The sequence below is a fragment of the Cnephaeus nilssonii genome, assembly GCF_951640355.1.
Source record: "Cnephaeus nilssonii genome assembly, chromosome: 20".
NCBI lineage: Eukaryota > Metazoa > Chordata > Mammalia > Chiroptera > Vespertilionidae > Cnephaeus > Cnephaeus nilssonii.
In genome coordinates, this window is record NC_137091.1 from 28,677,098 (window position 1) to 28,697,491 (window position 20,394).

Here is a 20,394-nt window from a genome sequence, read left to right on the forward strand (position 1 = left end):
CATCAGATACCCCAAGATAAGGCCATTCCTCTCTCCACGTGTGATTAATCTGGAGCAGATCCGAGTCCTGTGAAATCTCAGGTGGGTGTTTTCCTCACAGCACAATCTCCCACGAGCTACAGAGCTTTGGGGAAATAAACATTATACATTAGACATAAAAGGCAACATAAGTGAATACCTCCAAGTCCTACAAACTTTATCATTCAAAACTCAGGCGACAAGTTTATTCAATCCCTAAAGATGGGTCCAAAGTGTCTCCCTCTACAAAACATCAGCTCCTGGGAGCAACTGCGTAGCACACACAACCGAGCCCACAGCAGCTGCCCACACCCACTGAACACCAGGCACCAGCAGCTCCTCAGTGTCTTGTTTCACTATCCTGACCACGGCGAGGAGCTGACTAGGGGACACGGGACACAGCCTGCATGAGGTGGAGTCCAGGGCCTGACTGGAGCCCCCGCATTAAGCACAGTGCTGCCTCCTGACAACAGACCCTCAGGACAGGACCGCTGGGGCCGTCAACCCGGCTCTGGAAGTGTCCCCAGGAAAAGGAGAAACTGGTTTTGTTGTTCCTATTCCTCCTACTTGGCTCCAAGTCACGTTTGGATGTCTCCCATCACAGTGGCAGTCAGGAAGCAGGACTGCACCCTGAGACTGTTCCCTCTCCATTCCCAAAGTTTCAGTCACAGAAGGCACAGCTGGTCTGGGACCAGGGGCTCCCCAGAGGTGGGGTGCAGCTTCCTGGGCCCTCAGAAGCCCATACGCGGCTTCTTCCGGTGTGGCTGAGAGCCAGAGAGGATGCGCACCTGCTGCCTGGAGGGGGTGGCCCAGATGCTGGAGGTTTGGGAGGAGGGCACAGTGGCACCTTCTGGGGTGTCCCTGTGGGGTGGCAGCTCAGCTGTGCAGTCCCGGAGGGTCCGCTGTGTGGAGGGAGTGGCCTGGGTACTGGAGGTCTGGGAGAGGGATGCGGAGGCACCTTCTGGGGTGTTCCCTTGAAGAGGTAGCTTGGCCATATAGTCCCGAAGGGTCTGCTGCCGCTCTGAGGGGATGCCGTGGGCCCACAGATCCTGGGTCAACTCCTGGGAGGGCAAGGTCACTGGGGACTGAGGCCTCGACACAGGGGACATCCAGTCTGGGCTGTGAGGGGGGCTGGTGGCACCTGAGAGGTCCAGGTGGCCGCTGAGCGAGGAGAAGGTATTGGACAGCTGCATTCGACGCTTGGGCCGCTTCAGCTGCCTCCCGGGCCTGGAGGTCCTGTCCTGCTGCTGCTCCCACCAGGCAGTCACCGGGCCTTCCCAGGCTGCCTCCAATCGCTCACTGAGTTCATCCTTGGGGCCCGGCTTAGGGCCCGGCGGTGGCTCTGCTGTGGGAAGCGAGCCCAGGTCCCTCTGCTGCAGGAGCCGCCCTTGGGCCATGGCCGCCCGGAGACCCTCTAGCACTTTCCCTTCAACCTTCGGCTGCTCCTTGAAGCCCAGCAGACGGCGGTGGGAAAAGGTGGGTGCGGCCCACACAGGGGGAGCCGGTGGCACCTTCAGCAGGGCCTTCAGCCACCTGTGACAGCAAGCAGTGGCCTGGGGGCTCCAGGAAGCCGTGGGGGCATGGCAGTTGGGCCCGGGGTCACTGGGAGGCCCAGGGTCTTCCCGGAGGTGGAGGCGCTGGTGGAAGACATCTCCAGCCGCTGAGAGTTGGAAGAGCGACAGGACTGGTGTGGGGGAAGAGGGTAGGATGGTGGCAGCCAGACCTGAAGACAGAAATGACAGTGACTCCAAGGCCTGGCAGGGGTGCAGCCCCCAGACTCACTCCCTCAGCCCAGCACACCTATGGTTGGCGCTTGTAGACGTTCCTGCAGCTGCCACTGACTCCTGGGCTCCAGCAGGGGGAATGCGGAGAGGGAGTCGCTCCTGGAAGGGAGAGACTGGGGGGGCCCTGCCAGCCGGGGCGTGGAGGCCCCCTCCCCTGGAAGAAGGACAGGCAGCTGAGGTCCTGTCCAGGCTCCAGCCCTGCCCATCTTCCACGCCCCTCCTGCCCTCACTGGACCTCACCTGTGATGTGCAGCAGCTGCAGCTGCCCGCCCTGGCCTCCGAGGAGCAGCGGCCGGGCGCAGCCAGGGCGGGGTGGAGGCAGCAGCCGGGCCAGCAAGGGGGCCGAGGGGAGGTTGTGGTCCCACTTCAGCATGGGCACCAAGGGGAGGCGTTCATCCATCAGGTAGAGTGAGAACTGGAGGCCCAAGCAGAAACGAGACAGAGGGACATAACTGAGATGGAAAAGAGGGTCTGATGTGGCTCCATGTGGCTCTCAGGATGAGTGCGAACCCCCAAGTGGTCATGGACTGTGTCTGGCCCTGACCACCTCTCCACCTTCATGTGCCCAGACCCACATAGGAGCATTTCCCAAGTGGGCAGCACCATCTTTCATCCTGATGGCACAGCTGGGAGAAGGGATCTCAGGAGAGGTGTGGAGGAATCTCGTCACATAGAAACCACCTGACTTTCACCCAGCCTTCTCCTGACTCACCAGACCCTGGAACCCATGCTTGACACACCTACTAACGCCGGGTGTGTGTGTGTGTGGGGGGGGGGGGGGGGGGGGGGGGCACGCAGTGTGGTGGGGGCCAGACCCTCAGGAACCCCCGGACCTCCTCCCCCTTTCCTGAGCACAGGGGGAATTGTCCAGCTTTGCAAAGACTGCTCCCCACTCCATGCCTTTCCTCCTCACCTGGCCCATCTCCACCGGCCCCTCAAAGCCCTGCCCAGATGTCACCCCCGGGAGGCTGTACCCACCCGCCAGTTAGCATGTCTCAGCCACAGACTCATTAGGGTTTGTGATTCTTACTTCACCTGCAGTTAGTTGTCCCAGGACCCTCTCTAGTAACTGGCTGAGACAGTGCACGAGGGACAGGAGGGGGAAGGTGGCACTCACCTGGGTACAAATGAGATGGAGTGTAGGCTGCAGAGAATCGGGGCCGCACTCCCTCAGGTACTGGGTTAGCAGGACACGTTCCCCTTTCTGGCATGATGCTTCTGCACCCACACGGAAAAGCAGCAAACCACAGCCTGGCGGGCCCTGGGGAGAAAGCCAGGTCAGCCCTCCCACAGTCCGAGGCTTACGGCACGACCAGTCTATTGGATTCCCTGGCCCTGCTGCTTTTCATGCCCGGGGGGAGGTCCCCTGCCAGCCCCCACCCCATGTATTTGCACTATCCCACTGCTGAGCCTGTGACAATCTCCCAGCCCTCACCTGAGTGTCGATAATTTTCACTCCAGTGCGGTCACCCACAGTTAGAACCCGAGGGTGGGCGGTGAAGTCTGCCCAACGCCAAGGAGACGGGTCCCGAAACACAAGGGTCTCAGGATCCTTGTAGATTTGCCGAAGCCTTGGGGAGACATGGGTGGGGGGATAGACTGGTGGGGTTGGGAGATGCGTGGCAACCTGGCCCTGGGTCCAGGATATAGTGTGTGGGAAGTATGGGTTGCAGTTCAGGGGGAGCTGTGTGTGGGGTGGAAGGTTTCTGGGGAAAGTGCATTACCCGTCGTGGGGTGTCCACAGACAGACGGCTCCCGAACGGCTGCAGACAACCAACTCCCCGGGCAGGTGAGGGCTACAGGGAATAAGTGTGATTAATGCTATGCCACCCCCTTCTCCCATGCCTATCTCTTTGCCAACAGCCCAATTCAGCTCCCTACCTGAGGTTGATCCCCGTGGCCCCCTTCTCAACCTTTAGCACCTGGAGGGGGGCTGGCTGCCCCTGCCTGCTGACCTTCCACAGGGCACAGTGGTAATCAGAACGGACAGCCAACAGAGCTGAGGAGGGATGGAGAGGGTCAGGGTCAGGCAGCAGGTCAGCGGGGAGGGAAGTAGCTAAGGGTCTTACATTCTCCCTGCACGGTGCAGGTCACTGCCTGCCGGACAGGTCCCCGGAGCTGAATGTGGCCAGGGTTCCCAAGGATCCGAGGGTCGCTGCCTGGGGTCAGACGGACCTCTTGGAAATCTGGGCCTCTTGCTAAGGAAAGTGCTATGAGCTTGGGTCACTGCAGGGCCCCCCCAACTCCTTGCCCTTCCCCTGGACCATGCCAAGAGCACCTCCTCCATCAGAGGGAGCCGGCTGGGATCCTGCCCAGCAAGAAAGGATACACAGCTTGTCCAAGGCACCTCCTGCAGGGTAGACCAGCTGCCTGACCCGGGGTGTCCTTCCGGGCAGCCAGGCCAATGCGCCTCCAGTGAAAGCATCATCTAGGAGCAGCTGCTCCCACCGCATCGCCAGCTCCTCATATAGCAGTTCTCCCAGGAGGTTCGACACTGACTTGCCCAGGATTGGGTCCCCGAGGATGGAGAACCGGCGCTGTCGGTGGCTGAAGCAAGCCCAGGGACACCTGGGGACAAGAGGATGGCAGGAGGATCAGGCTGTAGCGGTGATGAGGAGGACTGGGTACCATCCCCAGAGAGGTCAGGTGCAGCAGACACATTTTTAATCTACCGAGAATTTCTTCCTATAGGAACCAACCCACCCTATTCCTGTGCCCTGGCCACTCGAGTACTCCATCACCCCAGCCATAGCGATTGGCTCACAGATGGGCACAACACCCAAGCCAACCAGCAACACCCTTCCTGGGACGTCTAATGATGCCTCGGGAAAAGTCACTGGCTCTTTCCTTGGAATCATAAGCCATCTTGCTGCACTTGGAAACCGCCTAGGAATTAAGCCAGGCGGAGGCAAGAGGATGAGAAAATAAAGAGACAGAGCCCCGTTTCAAACATTATTTGAAACTTTGGATGCAGCCATGCCTGCAGCCCATGAATTTAAATTCCCATATCCCCTTAGGCTAGTGGAATTGGGAGTTTTGTATGAGTATCATGGCTCCTGATTACACAGGGTGGGGAGCAACTGTGATGGAAACTTGGATCCCTCTATGTCTAGTACCTTCCATAGCCTCACCACCAGCTACGTCTACCCACCCCATCCTTTCTCACTAGCCACTTGCCCCCAGGGCTGGTGTCCACCGAGGTCCTCGAGGATCCTCTTCACACTGACCACTGTCTTCTTCTTAGAGTAGCTCTGCATGGAAAGGCCTTGTCAAGCTTGCACCCTAGGGCTCACCCTGATGTGAGATGTGAAATGGGAGCCCCTCTCCTGGCCGACCAGGGTTACTCACCCGTGCTCCCTCCAGTTTGAAATTCTTCAGCATCAGTTTCCCCAGGGAGGCAAAGGCTATGTCACCATGGTCCCACAGGAACCGGCTGAACTGCGGGAGGAGAGGACACCAGGTCATTAGGCACAGCTCCAGCCACACAGCACTGTCCACTGTGGGGCCACTCACCTGTTCAGTAACGTCTAGCACAGCCTGGGGCTGTCTCCGGAACTTGGGACCTCCCCGGAAAAGCAGGTCCTGGGCAGTCAGGCCAGGGTCCCAGGGATCTGAGAGAAGAGTAAGGTTGGGGAAGGGGTCAGTCCTGGGGACTGGGAAGAGCCCAGAAGTGGGGCCACATGTCCCAGGTGACTGGAGGTACCCAAGGGTGGAGGGCATTAGCGGGGAGAGGGAAGGCTCAGGGAGGAGGGAGGAATGGAGGACAGAAGCGACAGGGGAGCAGCTTGGGAGAGGACCCTCAAGGACCAACATCCTTACCTGGACCAGGAGGCAGCAAGGGAAGGGGTCCAGGGGTGTCCGGCTCCCAGAGCAGACCCTTGGCCAAGTGTGGCGCCCCATTCTGTGGAAACGCGACCATGACAACAATATAGCAGTGAGTGCGCTCCCAGGACAGGCACTGTCGCCAGCACTTGTCTCTTATTAACACAATCTTCACAAGGAGCCTGCCGAGTTGGTACAATGATCATCATCACTTTACTGATGAAGAAATGGAGGCACAGGGAGGCTGTCACTTGTCCCAGACAACAGCCAGTAAAGAGAAGGGCTGTGTTTGAACCCAGAAAGCCTGACTACAGTCTGTGCCTTTGACCTCCAGGCTGCACTGGCTCTCAAAGGCGCCCCCTGAACCATTTACTGGCTGACCTGAATCCTACCTGATTCTCATTTCCACTGAGGACATCTCATCGACTTAGTTCAGACACCCACAGGCCACCCCATTCCCCATTGCAGGGCTGGGGGTGGCTCAGCTCACACACACAGGAGATGGAAGAGTTGACAAGCCTTGACCGGGAATCAAACCGGCAACCTTTAGGTGCACGGGACAATGCCCAACCAACTGAGCCACACTGGTCAGGCTGGCTAGTGGTTTTAATTTAATACTTATTATCTGGCAATAGGATACCAGATAGTAAGTGTTATTATCTGACTTAAGCCCTTCCTTGTCGAGGAAGTCCCACTATACCCTCCCCAGACCCCCACCATCCCTTAATTTTCATACCCACTTGCTTCTGCTTGGAGTAAGCCTTGGCTGGCCTGCCTCCAAGTAGCAGCCAGGTGGTTTAGGCTTCCAGGGAAAGAGCTGGTGCCCTTGCTGTCCCAGAAGGTCTCCCCTCCCCTCCCTACTTCATCCCCACTGTGCTGTCTCAGCATATTTTTGGTTTCGTTCAAAGCTTTTGTCACACTTCGTAATGATTTTGTCCTGTGGACTGCTCACTTGTCTATTCTTCCTCCATCTAACCTGAAGTTGCACTGGGGCAGGGATAACATCCGACTTACTCATGTTGGATTCCTAGGGCCTAATGAGGTATGTGGCACATTGTGGCAGCTGTTCAATGAGTATGTGTTGAGCAAATAGGGGAAGGAGAGTCTGGGGAGAGGTAGGAAAGAGCAAGCCAACAGCTCCTGCTCGGTAAGCCCTCTGTAGACGGTAGGTCATCCCATAGACCCCAAAGGAGGGGATTCCGGCTCAGCCTGTGTCTTGGCAGACATGCCACTCTATACTCCTGCCAACTGGTGTAAATGCTAGAAAACAGAGGCCAAGTGAAGGTACCCACCCTGGAGCCGCAGGGCTCTCCACCCCTCCTCACCTCGGAGTTCTGGGGCAGGGACTCTGGCAGGGTCAGGGCATCTCTCCAGCTGCACATGAAGGACGTATCAGGGACATCGCTCAGACCAAGGGGGCCCGTCATAAACAACGTGGGGCGGAGGGAGCTGGGGAAGTCCATCCTGGAAGACACGGGCCTTCTCAAAGGCCTGAATCTGACCGACGGCCTCCAGGGTTCCTGGGAGAGTGAAAAGGTTGCCAGTATGATTCCTAGTCAAGGGCACATGCCTGGGTTGTGGGCTTAATCCCTGGTAGGGGGCATGCAGGAGACAGCTCTCACATCATCGATGTTTCTTTCCGTCTCTCCCTCTCCCTTCCTCTCTCTCTAAAAATCAGTAACTATTCTTTAAAAAATAAAACCAACTAACCAACCATGAGGGAGGGGATAGCAATGGGCCAAGGATGTGGATTTAGCCACAGTAGCTAGCAAAAGCCTTGTCGAGAGGGCGGCATTTGGCACAGCCTGAACAAAATGAGGGAGAACCTCAACTAGGAAGACGGTTCCTGGCAGAATAGCAAGTGCAAACGTCCTGGGGCAGAAAGTGTTTGAGAAATAACTAGGAGGCCATTGAACGAACAAGAAGAGTGGTAGGGGATAAAGTCAACTTCTATCATCGCTGTTGGTTTTCTAATTACATATTTGTAGACTACCCACACCCCATCCTCCACACTACACTCTTAATACTAACTCAAGTTCCCTAAAGCCAGGGACTGAGACTTATTTCTCTGTCAAATACAGTTCCTTCCAGAAAATGTACTATGTGTTGAATAAAAATAAACTTAGTGAAAGAGCTTTGCTAAATACAAAGTGCTCTAGAAGTATAAGTAGCCACATCATCCCTCTTTTTTTAATTAACATAAAAAATAATAGTAGTGCTTCCTTACTGACTGCAAATGTCTGCCAGACAGGACACTACATATTTTATTCTTCTATTTGCCCTATTTTGGAGTTCAGGAAACTGAGGCTCAGGAAAGAGCCACTTGCCCGGGGCCAACAGCTTGATCCCCTATCCAGTGGTCGGCAAACCGCGGCTCGTGAGCCACATGAGGCTTTTTGGCCCCTTGAGTGTGGCTCTTCCACAAAGTACCACGGCCTGGGCGAGTCTATTTTGAAGAAGTGGCGTTAGAAGAAGTTTAAGTTTAAAAAACTTGGCTCTCAAAAGAAATGTCAATCGTTGTACTGTTGATACTTGGCTCTGTTGACTAATGAGTTTGCCGACCACTGCCCCATCCAATTCAAAGTCCAGGTTCTGCCCCGCTACCCTCTGGTGTGTCCAAAAGCAAACACTAGCCTTGCGGTCTTAGGAAGCACAGATCTTTCCCCTTGGAACTGCCACTGCATTTTGTCAATGTAGCTCCGTGCACCCACGAATCCTCGTGACCATGCAAAATACCTGGCACAGTAAATACTTGTCAAATGAATGAATATGTTTCTCTGGCATATCAGCCCCACTCTAACTGTGGCTTATATGTAACGTCTTATCCCTTCCACTAGACTGCAAGCTCCCTGAGGGCCAGATCCGTCTCTGATTCATTCCTGAATTACCGATTCATTCCTGAATGACTGGTGTCGGGTTGCTGCTGTCATTCAGTGGCAGGAACCCAAGAGGTGCGCAGTGAGTCCTTGTGAAAAAACACTGGCTTCCATAGGACTGACTGTACCAACGGCAAGTTAAGGAGCAACCAAGCCTCCCAGAGATAGATGGCTGCACCCCTGATAAACCAGCACACACACCACGTCTCTAGCTCCTCTCTAGTTCCTGGGCTCCAGTCACCCCCACCTCCTCTCGGTTCTCCCTCACCTGGCTTCTTTTCACCACAGGGCCTCTCGGCACACCATCTGCTTCCAATGAGTGCCAGCGCCCTTCCTACCCACCTACAAAACCCCGCTCACCCTTAGGTTTCAAGTCAGGAAGCCTCTCCCAGCTCCCCCAACCCTATCCTCCCACAACACCCTGCATGCTTCCCCAGAACACGCTGGCTATGGGCAACTGCATAGTTAAAGATGAAGCTGTCTGATTAAAAGCTGCTCTAATAGTCCCCACGGGAAAGGGACTTATTTATCCCCAGTGTCTTGGTACTTGCTACATGGTAACCACCCGCACAAGTAAGATGAAGGAACAAACCCAGGAATAAATGAACGAGAGGAGCAAGGGGCCTAACCGCTTCAAACAAGCCCGGGCAGTCTGAGGGCGTCGGTGGAGCCTGCGACCTCAGAAAAGCCCCCAGACAAGGCAGCCCCGCTTCCCAACCTCACCGTGGCTCTCGGGTCCCTTCGGACCTCCAAGGCTGCATCACTGCCACGCGGGACGCGGCAAAAAGTGAGCCCGTCGCAGGGGATGGGTGCGGGGACCCGGGCGGTCCATCCCCTCACACCCCTACTCGGCCCGTCCTCCCAACCCACCTCTCCCCCTCCTCCACCACCAGGCCTCGGAATTTCCACAGCCAGCGCAGCCTGCCGGCTCCTGCCACGCTTTACATCTGCAGGAGGTAAAGCCAGCGGCTAATAACCCACTCGGCAGAGGTCGGGGGACTCGCCCCAAAGCCACACCGCCCCCGGCGGTGGACTCCCCGCAGAGGGGACCGAGCTCTCCGGGGGCCCCCCTCTCCCTGCCGTCCCCGCGGCGCGCGCACTCACGTGGCCCCGACTTCGCCGCGCCCGTCTGGGAAATGGGCTTCCACGTGACGCTCACTCGACCCTCGTGACACAAAGGAGCCCAAAAGCAGCACCGTAGCTCGGGCAACCCTCCCAGGATCACACCCACAGCAGCGCTCAATGGTCTTCCGGGCCGGGACGGAAGAGCTCCCTGCGAGGCAGAAAGTCCCGCCTCCCAGCCTGACCTCACGGGCGCCCCAGAGCGCCACCTCCCGGGCGGAGGGGGAATGGGAGTGCCAGCAGTGCCCTGGGCAGTAGAAATACCTAATCTTAAGGCCCAATAGTGAAGGCCATTCCACCTCCGCTTAACTAACCTCCTATTCCTCAGGATTCTTGTGAGTATTAAATCAGTTCACTCAGAAAACACTTTCTACGCACCTACTGTGAGCCAGGCACTGGATTACTCAGTAGGAATCTTAATGATTGTCCTTCTACCCTATGAAGCAGGCTTTACAAGTAGGGAAGTCATTTGGAGCCAATGGAATAAGCTCAGTCTGCATCTCCATGGTTTTGGTGAAAATGTAGTGGAAGGATATTTAAACTTTTGACTAAAAAATTTTTGGACATATAGTTTTTCAAAAATTTTCAGGTATGTATACAAAAATATTGAAGGCTATTTTTATTAGTTTCCCTTTGCTGCTGTAACAAATTACCACAAATTTAGTGGCTTAAAACAATACAATATCGTAAGGTTCTGGAGGTCAGAAGCCTGAAATGGGTCTCACTGGGCTAGTGGTCGGCAAACTCATTAGTCAACAGAGCAGCAAACCGCGGCTCGCTAGCCGCATGTGGCTCGCGAGCCTCGGTTTGCCGACCACTGTACTGGGCTAACATCAAGGTGTCAGCACAGCTGTGTTCCTTGCTGGAGGCTCCAGGGTAGAATCTGTGTTTTTTTGTTGTTGTTGTTTTTTGTTTTTGCCTTTTCCTTCTGCAAGCTGCCTGCATTCCTTGGTTCATAGCCCCCATCCATCTTCAAAGCCAGCAATGGCCAGTTGAGGCTTTTTCATGATGCCATCTCTGATTCGGACTCTTCTGTCTCCTTCTCCCCCATTTAAGGATCCTGGTGATTACACTGGACCTACCCAGATAATTCAGGATAATTTCCTTATCTTAAACTCAGCCTATTAGAAACCTTAATTCCATCTGCAAGCTTAATTCCCCCTTACCATAAATATAACCTTTATAGGCTGTGGAGATCAGGTCCTGGACATCTTTGAGGAACCAGTATTTTGCTTACCATTCTTCTAAGACACCCATCCAGCTTCTGCACTGGGAGGCCCAATCCATTTCTTCCTCTCCTCCTTCTTTTCTTTCTCTAAACAAGCTGTTATGTCTCCTTTTGTTACTTATACACTGTATACTTAACATCCAGTAAAGTGCACAAGTCTTAAGTGTACAGCTCACTGAGTTTTTACATACATAACAAACCCATGTAACCATCAAGACAGAGAGCATTTCCATTACTACAGAAAATTCCCTGGGGCCATGTCCCAGTCAATAGCCCCTTCAAGAAGTGACCTCAATTCTGACTTTTATCACTATAGATTAATTTTGTTTCAAGAAATTAATACAAATACAATCATGCAGAAGTTACTCTTTTTAGTCTGGCTTTTTTTCCCATTCAACATGCCAATGAGATTTACCCAAGTCGGGCACACAATGGTATTTTGTTTCTTTTTATTTTATTTTATTTACTGCCATTGTATGAATATATCGCCATTTGTTCATGCAATTTCCCGTTGGTGATATTTCTGGGTTTGGAAACTGTTCAAATCTTTTCGGGTAGCCATCATTCCATTTCTGAATACCTGCTGTGATGTGGTGTCCTATCTCCTAGGCCTAATTCTTCACTCTGAACCCCACCCCAAAACCAGAACTGTTCTTCCTGGTGCCAATCCCTGAACTGTAGGAGGTTGAATCTACCCAGCCCCCCACCTCTGCTCTCCCCAGGCTGGCATTCCTGGTTCCACCAGGAACTGTTTCTCATACCCCCCAGTATCCACACCACCACAATCCTGTTAGCACTGTCAGTCCCAAAGGTGGCAATCCTCAGCAACAAGGCGACAAGTCTTACAGACTGTGAACCGAGTACTGTTTCCCCATTCACCAGCTCCTGTAAGACTCAGTTAAATTTTCGGCTCCCTTCAAGCAATTGTGTTGCATCATAGCAGGCCATATGTAAATTGTCTTCATCCCTAATTTCACCTTATTTTTGTTATTTCTCCTTCACCCCTAGTCCTCATCTTAAAGGATTACTGCCTATGGCATTTTTATAAGCCAACTCAAAATCCCTTTGGAAGGAAAAAAGGGTAGGGTACCAAATGTTTAATTTTGGCTAGAGAGCACTTACGGTTGGCTGCAGGAAGGCGTACAGGTCACAGTTTAAAAATGTAGATCCTAGCTCTAGCCAGTTTGGCTCAGTGGGTAGAGCGGCAGCCTGCGGACTGAAGGGTCCTGGATTTGATTGCCATCAAGGGCACATGCCCCGTTGGTCGGGCTTGACCCCCAGTGGCAGGGGTGGGGGGTGGGAGGGGAGGGGGTATGGGGGGGCGGGTGGGGGGTGGGGGGAAGGCGTGTGTGGGAGGCAGCTGGTCTCTCTCCTCTCTTCCTCTCTGAAATCAATAAAAAATATATAAAAGTAAAATAACATAAAAATGTACATTCTAGCCCTAGCTGGTTTGGCTCTGTGGATAGAGCATCGGCCTGTGGACTAAAGGGTCCCAGGTTCGATTCCCGCCAAGGGCACATGCTGGGATTGCGGACTCGATCCCCCCAGTAGGAGTGTGCAGGAGGCAGCCAATCAATGATTCTCTCTCATCATTGATGTTTCTATCTCTCTATCCCTCTCCCTTCCTCTCTGAAATCAATAAAAATATATTTTTAAAAAATGTACATTCTAAAGATGCCCCAGGACTGCTTCAATTGAGAACACCTTCATTTATCTGACGAGGACCTCCAGGCTCAGCTAAGTGGCTCGGGGGCGGGCTGCTGTGATGGCTTTGGTTTCAGGACATTCTTGCGCAGGAGCCAGGTGGGACACTGGACTTGGGGGGGGGGGGGCAGGACCACCCCAGAGCAGAGTGCACCCAGACCCCGCCCCAAGCTCTGTCCCGAAGTGGAATCCACATCCAGGCCACGACTGCCCAGGAGCCTGGCTAGGCCTCTAGCTGGGAGCACTGTCCGCCTCAGCTCTGTGGGCTCTCATTGGCCAGCAGCAGGCGGGGCTCTCGCCGCGCAGGCGCACTGTACGCTGCATCACGTGCCCCACACGTGGGTGGCGCCTGGGTCGTGTAAAAGGGCGCGAGCGGCAAAATCGGCCCACTGTCCTCGCATCCGGCATGGCCTCCGCGGCCAGCACCGCACCAGGCGCTGATGACGGGGGCCGCAGGAAGCTCCGCCTGGCAGCTTCGTTGCAGATCAGCCCCAGGCGTCCTTCCGCCAGCCGGGGCCAAGACTCCTGGGAGCCGCCGCCTGTCCCCAGCATGGAGGACAATGAGGGGGGTGGGCAGGCCCAGGCCTCCGCGGCGGGGGTCGGTGGGCCCTTAGGAAGGGCCGGAGTCGGAGGGCTGGGGACAGCTCAGGCACCGGAAGACTTGGGGGGACAGATGGGAAGTTTCCCGAGGGTCTCTGTCCCCCCTGCAGGGCTCGCTGGGGACTTAGCGAAGGCGGCCCAACAGCTGGGCCTGCAGCTCAAAGACCTGCCGCCTGGCCAGGCCGTGGCCTTGCTCACACAGTACGCGGCCAACCTGGGAGTCTCCCTGATCTTCCGAGAGGACCAGACGGCAGGTGAGGCCCGGTGGCCTGGGAGGGCAGCACGTCCGAGGCCAACTCCAGATGAAGCAAGGGGAACCTTGAGCCTGAGCCTGAGACCTGAGACCGAACCCTGATCCCCACCCCCATCCCCTCCATCCCCTACCCCTCGCCTCCCACCTACACACAGGGCTGTGAGCAGCATGGTGCTAGGACCACCAGCTACATTGAACATCTAACTGGCAGGTCTCGGCAGGGTGAACATTATCCCCATCTGAAGCTTGTGGAGGTTAATGGACGTGCCTCAAGCTACCTAGCCTTTGAGCACACTTTTTTTGAAGGCCAATTACATGCAATTACAGTTGCCATTCCAGCATTGGAGATACATTGGAGGCCAGCCCCTGACTTAAAGACGTTATCAAACAGCTTGGTAATGGGAACACTGCATAGGGATATAATCATTACTACGTCATTTTTTCTTCCTCAGTGCATCCGCCTACTCCTGAATCAAACAGACACACAGAACAATACGCCAGCTCCCAAGTTCAGGTTCCCAACCTTAAGCCAGTGCATTCTTAGGAGATAGCAAAAGAATCATTCCTCAAACTGTTGGAACCTCTTGTAAAACTAAGAGAACCCCAAATGAACAGCTCAGAAAGAGATAAGGTATTAAAAATGTATCTGGGATTTGTTTTAATCAGGTATGGTAGGATGGCAGACAGGAAAATAATTGTCATGAAAGAAGTAAATACAGATCCTGGAAATGCGAGGCACAGCTCACTACACAGGGTTATGTGGGAAGGGATCAGGATGGGTCAGGAGGCAGAAGAGGGAAGGGAAGAGCAGGGCCCAGCGCCTTTACTGGAGTTTTTCTGGAAGGAATGGTCGAGGCAATGTAGGTATGCTAAGTAAGCTTAGGATTGAGTAAGGAGGCGAGACCCTAAGTTTACGGGTTCTAGTGGTCCCTAGTTGTGTGGTGTCTGGCCCTGGGTGATTTAGAGAATGAGGACTATTAGCTCGAGGAGGCGTTTGATGGTTGGGGTGTGAGGTCTGGATTGGTTAGTTTCTCTATCAGAGGTGTGCTCGAAGGGGAGTCATTTGCTATCTTTAGGATTTGGTAGCCCTAGAAGGGGAGGTCTCTATCGGATCAAGGGTCCAACTGCCAGAGCATCAAGAATACAGAAGATAGATTCAACACAGATGATAATAGCTAACATTCATGAGTTCTGGATGGTGGCCCAGGCACCTTAACTCACTGAGTCCTCACACTATGTAAGGGCGGTACAGTACTGTTACCACCATTCTACAGGTGGGCAGACAGGCCAGAGGCTGTAGCTGCAGGGCACAGTGTGAACCCAGGAAGCCTGTTTTCAGAGCCTGAGTCCTTCCCTTCCCTTCTGCTTAAGGTCCCCTGTCCATTGTTTACATGCTTAGGCACGGTTTTTAGTCAGTTATTTTTATTTTCTATTTTGACAGAATTTCAAAGAATAGTATAAAAGAACTCCTGTAAACTCTTCACCCAGCTTCTCTACCTTTGTTTGTGTATGTCTCTTTCTCTCTTTTCTATATATTTCTTTACATAGAAATATCCACATTGATTTTTTTCTGAACAATCTGAAAGTTAATTCACCCTCTAAATACTACAGTATGTATTTCCCAAGAATAAGGACATTATAACTACAGTACAGTGATCTAACTCTAGAAATTTAACGTTGATAAAATACCATTACCTGACTACCATTCAGATTTTTCCACTTGTCCCAAAAATGGCCTCCCCCCCCCCCCCGCCCACAAACCAGCATGAACTATCATATGTAGCTGTCACGCCTCTTGAATCTCCTTTGATCTGAAACAGTTCCTCAGTCTCTTTGTCTTCAGGGCGTTGATGTTTTGAGGAGTCTGGGCCAGTTGTTCTGTAGAATTGGGTTTGTCTTTTTCCTCAGGATTGGGTTGAAGCTACACATTGTAGGCAGGTGCGCATGGGCCGGACATCCCATCAGGAGGCCTGTGATCTGTTTGTTCTACCACTGGCAGTGTTAGCTGGTAGGGCCTGACTCGGGTAGTGTCCAACAGGTGTCTTCACTTTCCCTTTGTGCTTAACCAGTCATGGGGGGTGAGGGGAGTGGGGTATGAGGGGCAGTATCTGGAGATGATTTGAATATCTCATTCCCTATAACACTGTCACCTCATCCTACCTAATAATAGACAAATATGCAAATTGACCGTACCTTCGCTATGCCCGCTATTGGAGGAGGCGCGGGGGGGCGGGACTCAGGGTGGCCGGGGTGGCCGATTGGGCTGGCGGTATGCTGAGCTCGTGTCGCCAGCGGCGGCTGGAGCTCAGCATCTGCACCATGGCTGTGCTGCGGCACAGAAGGGGCCTCTGGGGCAGTGAGCTCACGTCCCACAGCGGACCATCAAAAGCGGGGGAGTTGGGTGCCTGTCCGCTCAGGCCCCAGGCCTTTCAGAAGCCTCTGCCATGCTGGAGGCTTCTGAAAGGCCTGGTGCACCAGCGGACAGGCACCCAGCTTCCCCCCTACACGTGCATGATTCAATCATGCACTGGGTCTCTAGTTTTTAATAATGATTGTTGCCAGGTTTGTTTACTACTGTGCTGGCTGCTGTGTGTTGGTTTTCTGATGCCAGCCTTCCTTCTGCATCTACCAGTTGCATGCCTGATGCCCTTTTAAAGTAGGTGAATCTGAGGCTAGTGAGCAGTGCTGAGATGGGGTTCTCTTCTAAAACAGCAGTCCTTTTGGGAATCAGTTTAGCAGCGAGTACCAGCAACCACCATGAACTGACATACGTTTATGCCCTTTAACCAAGTGATCCCAGTTCTAGGATTTTCATGTCTCTTTTGTGTCATAAGTAACACCTGAAATGATAGGGTTTGCTACTTGAAACTTTCAAATGTAGAAGAAAACTAGAGCCATGTGTCTGCAGAAAGGCAGCGGGTGCTCTGTGCTCAGGCCATCATCCGAGAGCAGCACGGCCCTGGATTTGGGTCCTGGCACACGGCCTGCCCTTCGTAAAACGGGGTCTTACAGACTTGTTTCAGAGGGGCTGTGAGGATCCTCTGAGTGATGATGGCCCATCACACCAAGGCACGCAGGAGTCGGCAGCCTGTCTCCTCGGCTGGCCACCAGGGTGTCTGATGTCAGAGCTGCGGCTCAGGTGGGGCAGGTGTCCCAGAAAGGGCCCAGGATAGACATGAAGTGCAGGGCACCACTTCACAGCCGCCTCCTTCCCTAGACCCCTGCTTCTCCTTCTCTGTGTGTGCGGAACTGGATGGGGTGGCCTGCCCCGTGGGCATTGCCAACAACAAGGAGGCGGCCAAGCAGCAGGCAGCTCTCTCTGCCCTCAACTACATCCAGAGCCAGCTGGAGGGCCCAGGTAAGGGGTCAGTAACTGAGTGACTGAGTGACTGAGCCCCGGCTGGGGGTGGGGGCTGAAACCCTGTGTGTGGGTAGGCTGGGTTGCTGCAGAGGCCATTGGGCATTAGGATCAGGCCAGTAGGGAGCTGGGGAGGGGCATGTGAACGGATCCTTGCACTAATGTCCTTTGAAGCCTGCCCATCCAGGGGGCAGGGCCTGCTAGAGGGGCAGCCAGGAATTGGTTTCAGGAAGATGACCCCACCCAACAATGGAGCCCCTTGGCTTCCTGAAGGACAAAGGAGAAGAGGGCAGACCCTGACACCCATGGCGACCCATCCCCTTGTCTCTCTTCCAGAGTCCCCAAAGGCCCCCAGCAAGCCTTCACCACCCAGCGACCTGAGTGTAGGTAGGTGGGCCCCTGTTGACCTGACCCCTGTGGTGAGGGGAGGGGCATGGCCTGTGGGGCCCCCACCTCTGCCCTCTCCCCCGTGTGCAGAGAACATCCTGACCCACGAGCAGCGCTGCGCAGCTGTGGTCAGCGCTGGCTTCGACCGCCTGGTGAATGAGACCTCACCATACTGGGCCTGTAAGGGGACTGTGGCTGCTGTCATCCTGGAGAAAGGTAGGGGTTGCCCTGCCACCCCCCTCCCGTTCCTCCCTTAACCTCCCCCCGCCACCTCAGGTCCCATGGGCCCTTGCCTTGCTTAGGCCGACTGTCTCTGCTTTCTCCTCTCGCAGAGGTCCCGGGTGCCAGGAGCCATACCAAGGAGATCTACAAGCTGGTGGCACTGGGCACGGGCAGCAGCAGCTGCGCTGGCTGGCTGGAGTTCTCAGGCCGGCAGCTCCACGACTGCCATGGCCTGGTCATCGCCCGCCGGGCCCTGCTGAGGTGAAGGATGGGCCAGGGGGACACCCTGCAGCGGCCCGGTCAGGAGCGGCATCTCCCAGCTGCGCCTTTACTGTCTCTTCCAGATTCTTGTATCGGCAGCTCTTGCTGGCGACACAGGGTGGTCCCAAGGGCAGGGAGCAGTCTGTGCTGACCCCCCAGCCCGGGCCTGGGTTCCCCTTTGTCCTCAAGCCCAGGATCTTCATACACTTCTACATCAGCAATACCCCCAAGGGAGCTGCTCACGACATCTAGTATGTGGGAGCCCCCATGGGGTCCCTTGGGGTAATGGGTTGGGAAGGGCAGTGCTGGGTGGGGTCAGAAGAGCGGTCCTGACTGTGGTGTCCAACGTCCTGTTTCCTCCCCTGCCTCTGCAGCCTCCCCCCACCGCCAACGCCACCATCACGGTCCTTTGAGAGCGGCCTGCTGCACAGCGCCCCCTTCCGCCTGCAGGCCCACATCCGAGGGGAGCTGAAGCCTGTGTGCTACTTGTCCCCCACGGTCCGGGACACCCACGTAGGCTGCCTCTCCGCCAGCGACAAGCTGTCACGCTGGACCGTGCTGGGGGTGGGTGGTGCCCTGTTGGCCCACTTCCTGCCTCCCCTCTATGCCACCAGCCTAGTCCTGGGTGAGCACCCTGAGGGGCCTGAAGGTGGAAGGTGGGTTCTGGGTGGGGAGGGTGGTGACTCAGACCCTGTCTGTGCCTTCTGCTTCCTCAGCTGACCCCTGCCATGACCCCCCAACTCTGAGCAGTGCCATCCACACCCGGCCCAACCTGGACAGGGTCTCGGGGTCACGCCTGCCACCTCCCTACACCCGTACCATGCTACACCTGTTTGCGGGCCCCCCTGTGGCTCCTTTGAACCCCACCTCCAACACCTGCCATGACTTAAGCCTCAACTGGTGCCTGGGGGACCCTGATGTCGAGGTTGTGGATGTGACTACCGGACGTGTGAAAGCTGAGTGAGAAGGGCCTGTGGGGGGGAGGGGGGCGATGAAAAGGCCTGGTGGGGAGGGATCCCCATCCCCCTGCTGTGGGATAAGAGCACGCATCTAGTTACAGGTTGGGTTCTAATCCCAGCGCAGCCTCTTACAGCAGTGTGACCACGCGGGGCTTCTGTCACCCACCCCGTGCCACCCCCTGACACCCCTGAGATTATCATCACATGAAAGATGGCGTGAGGGCCATGGTGCAGACCTGCTAGTTCAGTCCATCTTTCCCCCCTCTGACCTCACGTCCTTTCTCTCCACCCCCAGTGCTGCCCGAGGGCCTCCCTCTCGCCTCTGCAAGGCAGCCTTTCTCCGGGCCTTCCGCCAGGCTGCCCAAGCTCTCGGCAAGTCCCACCTCCTGGCCTTGAAGACCTATGAAGAGGCTAAGGTCAGCTCCTTCCCTGCCCCCCAGCCCTCTTTCTCCTGCACCCCTAACAAGCACCCTCTCTCCACCGCTCTCATCTCCCACCCTAGGCTGGGCCCTACCAGGAAGCGCGCCAGCAGCTGTCCCTCCTCCTGGAACAGCAGGGCCTGGGGGCTTGGCCCTCAAAGCCATTGGTGGGCAAATTCAGGAATTGAAACAGACTTCCCCGGGGTGAGGTCCTGAGCTGAGCTGGACACCACTGGAGGAATGCTATTTCTGGGGGAGGGGGATGGTTGGGGGAGAATGGTGGGTGCACCGCGTGAAGTTGGGATTGGAGGGAGGGGCCTGCCTGGTAGGGCGGAGCAGTGGGGACTGCTGCAGATTTGGCCTTGAATAAAGAAGCTCTTTCTTGAATAAAGAAGCTGTTTCTGGTCCTCCCATGTGTTGTTGGCTCTTTTGGAGGGAGGGGTAGCCTTCTTTTACTTGTGAAGAGAGAAGCCCATGGGATCTCCTCCTCACAGAACTGCCTTTTCGGCCGTGGCTCCCCCTGCCTCCGGCCTGCGTGCTTGGGAGGCTGAGGCTGTGCTGTGTGGTCCGGACTGTCGGCAGAGGTGTGGGAGCATATCCTCTTCAGGTGTGATGGAGGCTGCCCCTCCCTCCCTTCCCCAGGGCTTGACCTGAGACAAGTGCTAGAGAAGGGAGGTGCCTACTCCTGGGCCCCCCGCCTCTGGTGGAGCAAGCCTCGTGGGTATGAGCACCCGTGTTGAAGGGTGCCTGGATGGTGTGGGCAATTAGTCCCCAGTCAGCGGGGGAGGCGGGGCCCTGGGCAGAGAGCAGCCCTAGTCCCTGCCCTTAAGGTCCCCTGGGTTTCTGCAAGTGGGTAGAGCCTGGAGCCCTGCGGGTGTACTGGAGTGAAGAGTGTCCCCCAAATTCGTGTTTACTTGAAACCTGTAAAAGTGACCTGACTGAGAAACAAGGTTTTTGCAGGTGTAATTGGTTAAGGTGAGGTCATACTGGATTAGGGTGGGCCCTGAATCCAATGACAGGGGCCCTTAGAAGAGGAGACACACAGACACATGGCCATGTGAAGCGGGAGGCGGAGATGGAAGTGATGCTGTCAAAGCCAAGGAATGCCTGGAGACACAGGAAGCTGGGGCAGAGGCATGGAATGGCTGTTCCTCGTCACCAGCCCTTCCAGCACTTTGACTTCAGACTTCTGGCCTCCAGAGCTGTGGGAAAAGAAATGTCTTGTTTGGCCTGGGGCCCCCCTCCAGGATGCTGCCAGGTGTCCCTCTCCTCCCCCTGGGACACAGAGATATATTATATATAAAGTCTTGAAATTTGGTGTGTCTTGGGGGGCACCACTGCTTGCCCCTGGGGTCCTTTTTTATTTTCTGAAAATCACTCT

The 20,394-nt window shown here is 55.2% G+C and overlaps 2 protein-coding genes across 10 annotated transcripts; one reads left to right on the forward strand and one right to left on the reverse strand.

Annotated features, from left to right (window-relative positions):
* Nucleotides 1-195: 195 nt before the first annotated feature.
* TAF1C (TATA-box binding protein associated factor, RNA polymerase I subunit C) lies at nt 196-9,745 on the reverse strand. 9 transcript variants are annotated; one of them, XM_079799965.1, is made up of 15 exons: nt 9,605-9,745; nt 9,371-9,447; nt 6,950-7,144; nt 5,622-5,703; nt 5,151-5,413; nt 4,980-5,053; nt 4,132-4,370; nt 3,872-3,988; nt 3,684-3,801; nt 3,527-3,598; nt 3,238-3,373; nt 2,920-3,063; nt 2,043-2,217; nt 1,819-1,956; nt 196-1,741 (listed from the first exon to the last, which is right to left on the reverse strand). In XM_079799965.1, exons 3-15 carry the CDS (start codon nt 7,085-7,087, stop codon nt 750-752), a joined length of 2,688 nt encoding a protein of 895 aa, XP_079656091.1. In that variant the 5' UTR covers nt 7,088-7,144; nt 9,371-9,447; nt 9,605-9,745; the 3' UTR covers nt 196-749. The 9 variants fall into 9 exon arrangements, with proteins under 9 accessions (XP_079656091.1, XP_079656094.1, XP_079656093.1 ...); XM_079799968.1 differs by lacking the exons at nt 9,371-9,447; nt 9,605-9,745 and adding an exon at nt 9,224-9,338 and having other exon boundaries at nt 5,151-5,240; nt 5,316-5,413; nt 6,950-7,088; XM_079799967.1 differs by lacking the exon at nt 9,371-9,447 and having other exon boundaries at nt 6,950-7,088.
* A 3,215-nt stretch (nt 9,746-12,960) lies between these two features.
* Nucleotides 12,961-19,201, forward strand: ADAD2 (adenosine deaminase domain containing 2; the record flags this gene model as incomplete). Its single annotated transcript, XM_079759760.1, has 10 exons — nt 12,961-13,408; nt 16,625-16,765; nt 17,102-17,152; nt 17,243-17,368; nt 17,485-17,635; nt 17,719-17,886; nt 18,010-18,260; nt 18,352-18,595; nt 18,890-19,010; nt 19,097-19,201. The coding sequence occupies 10 exons, from the start codon at nt 12,961-12,963 to the stop codon at nt 19,199-19,201; spliced, it is 1,806 nt and encodes a 601-aa protein (XP_079615886.1).
* Nucleotides 19,202-20,394: the final 1,193 nt, after the last annotated feature.

Coding starts and splice junctions, on each gene's coding strand:
- TAF1C (XM_079799963.1), bottom strand. Junction 1,957..2,042: donor GCAGCTGCTGCACATCACAG/GTGAGGTCCAGT, acceptor TCCTTCTTCCAG/GGGAGGGGGCCTCCACGCCC. Junction 1,742..1,818: donor TCTACAAGCGCCAACCATAG/GTGTGCTGGGCT, acceptor TTCTGTCTTCAG/GTCTGGCTGCCACCATCCTA.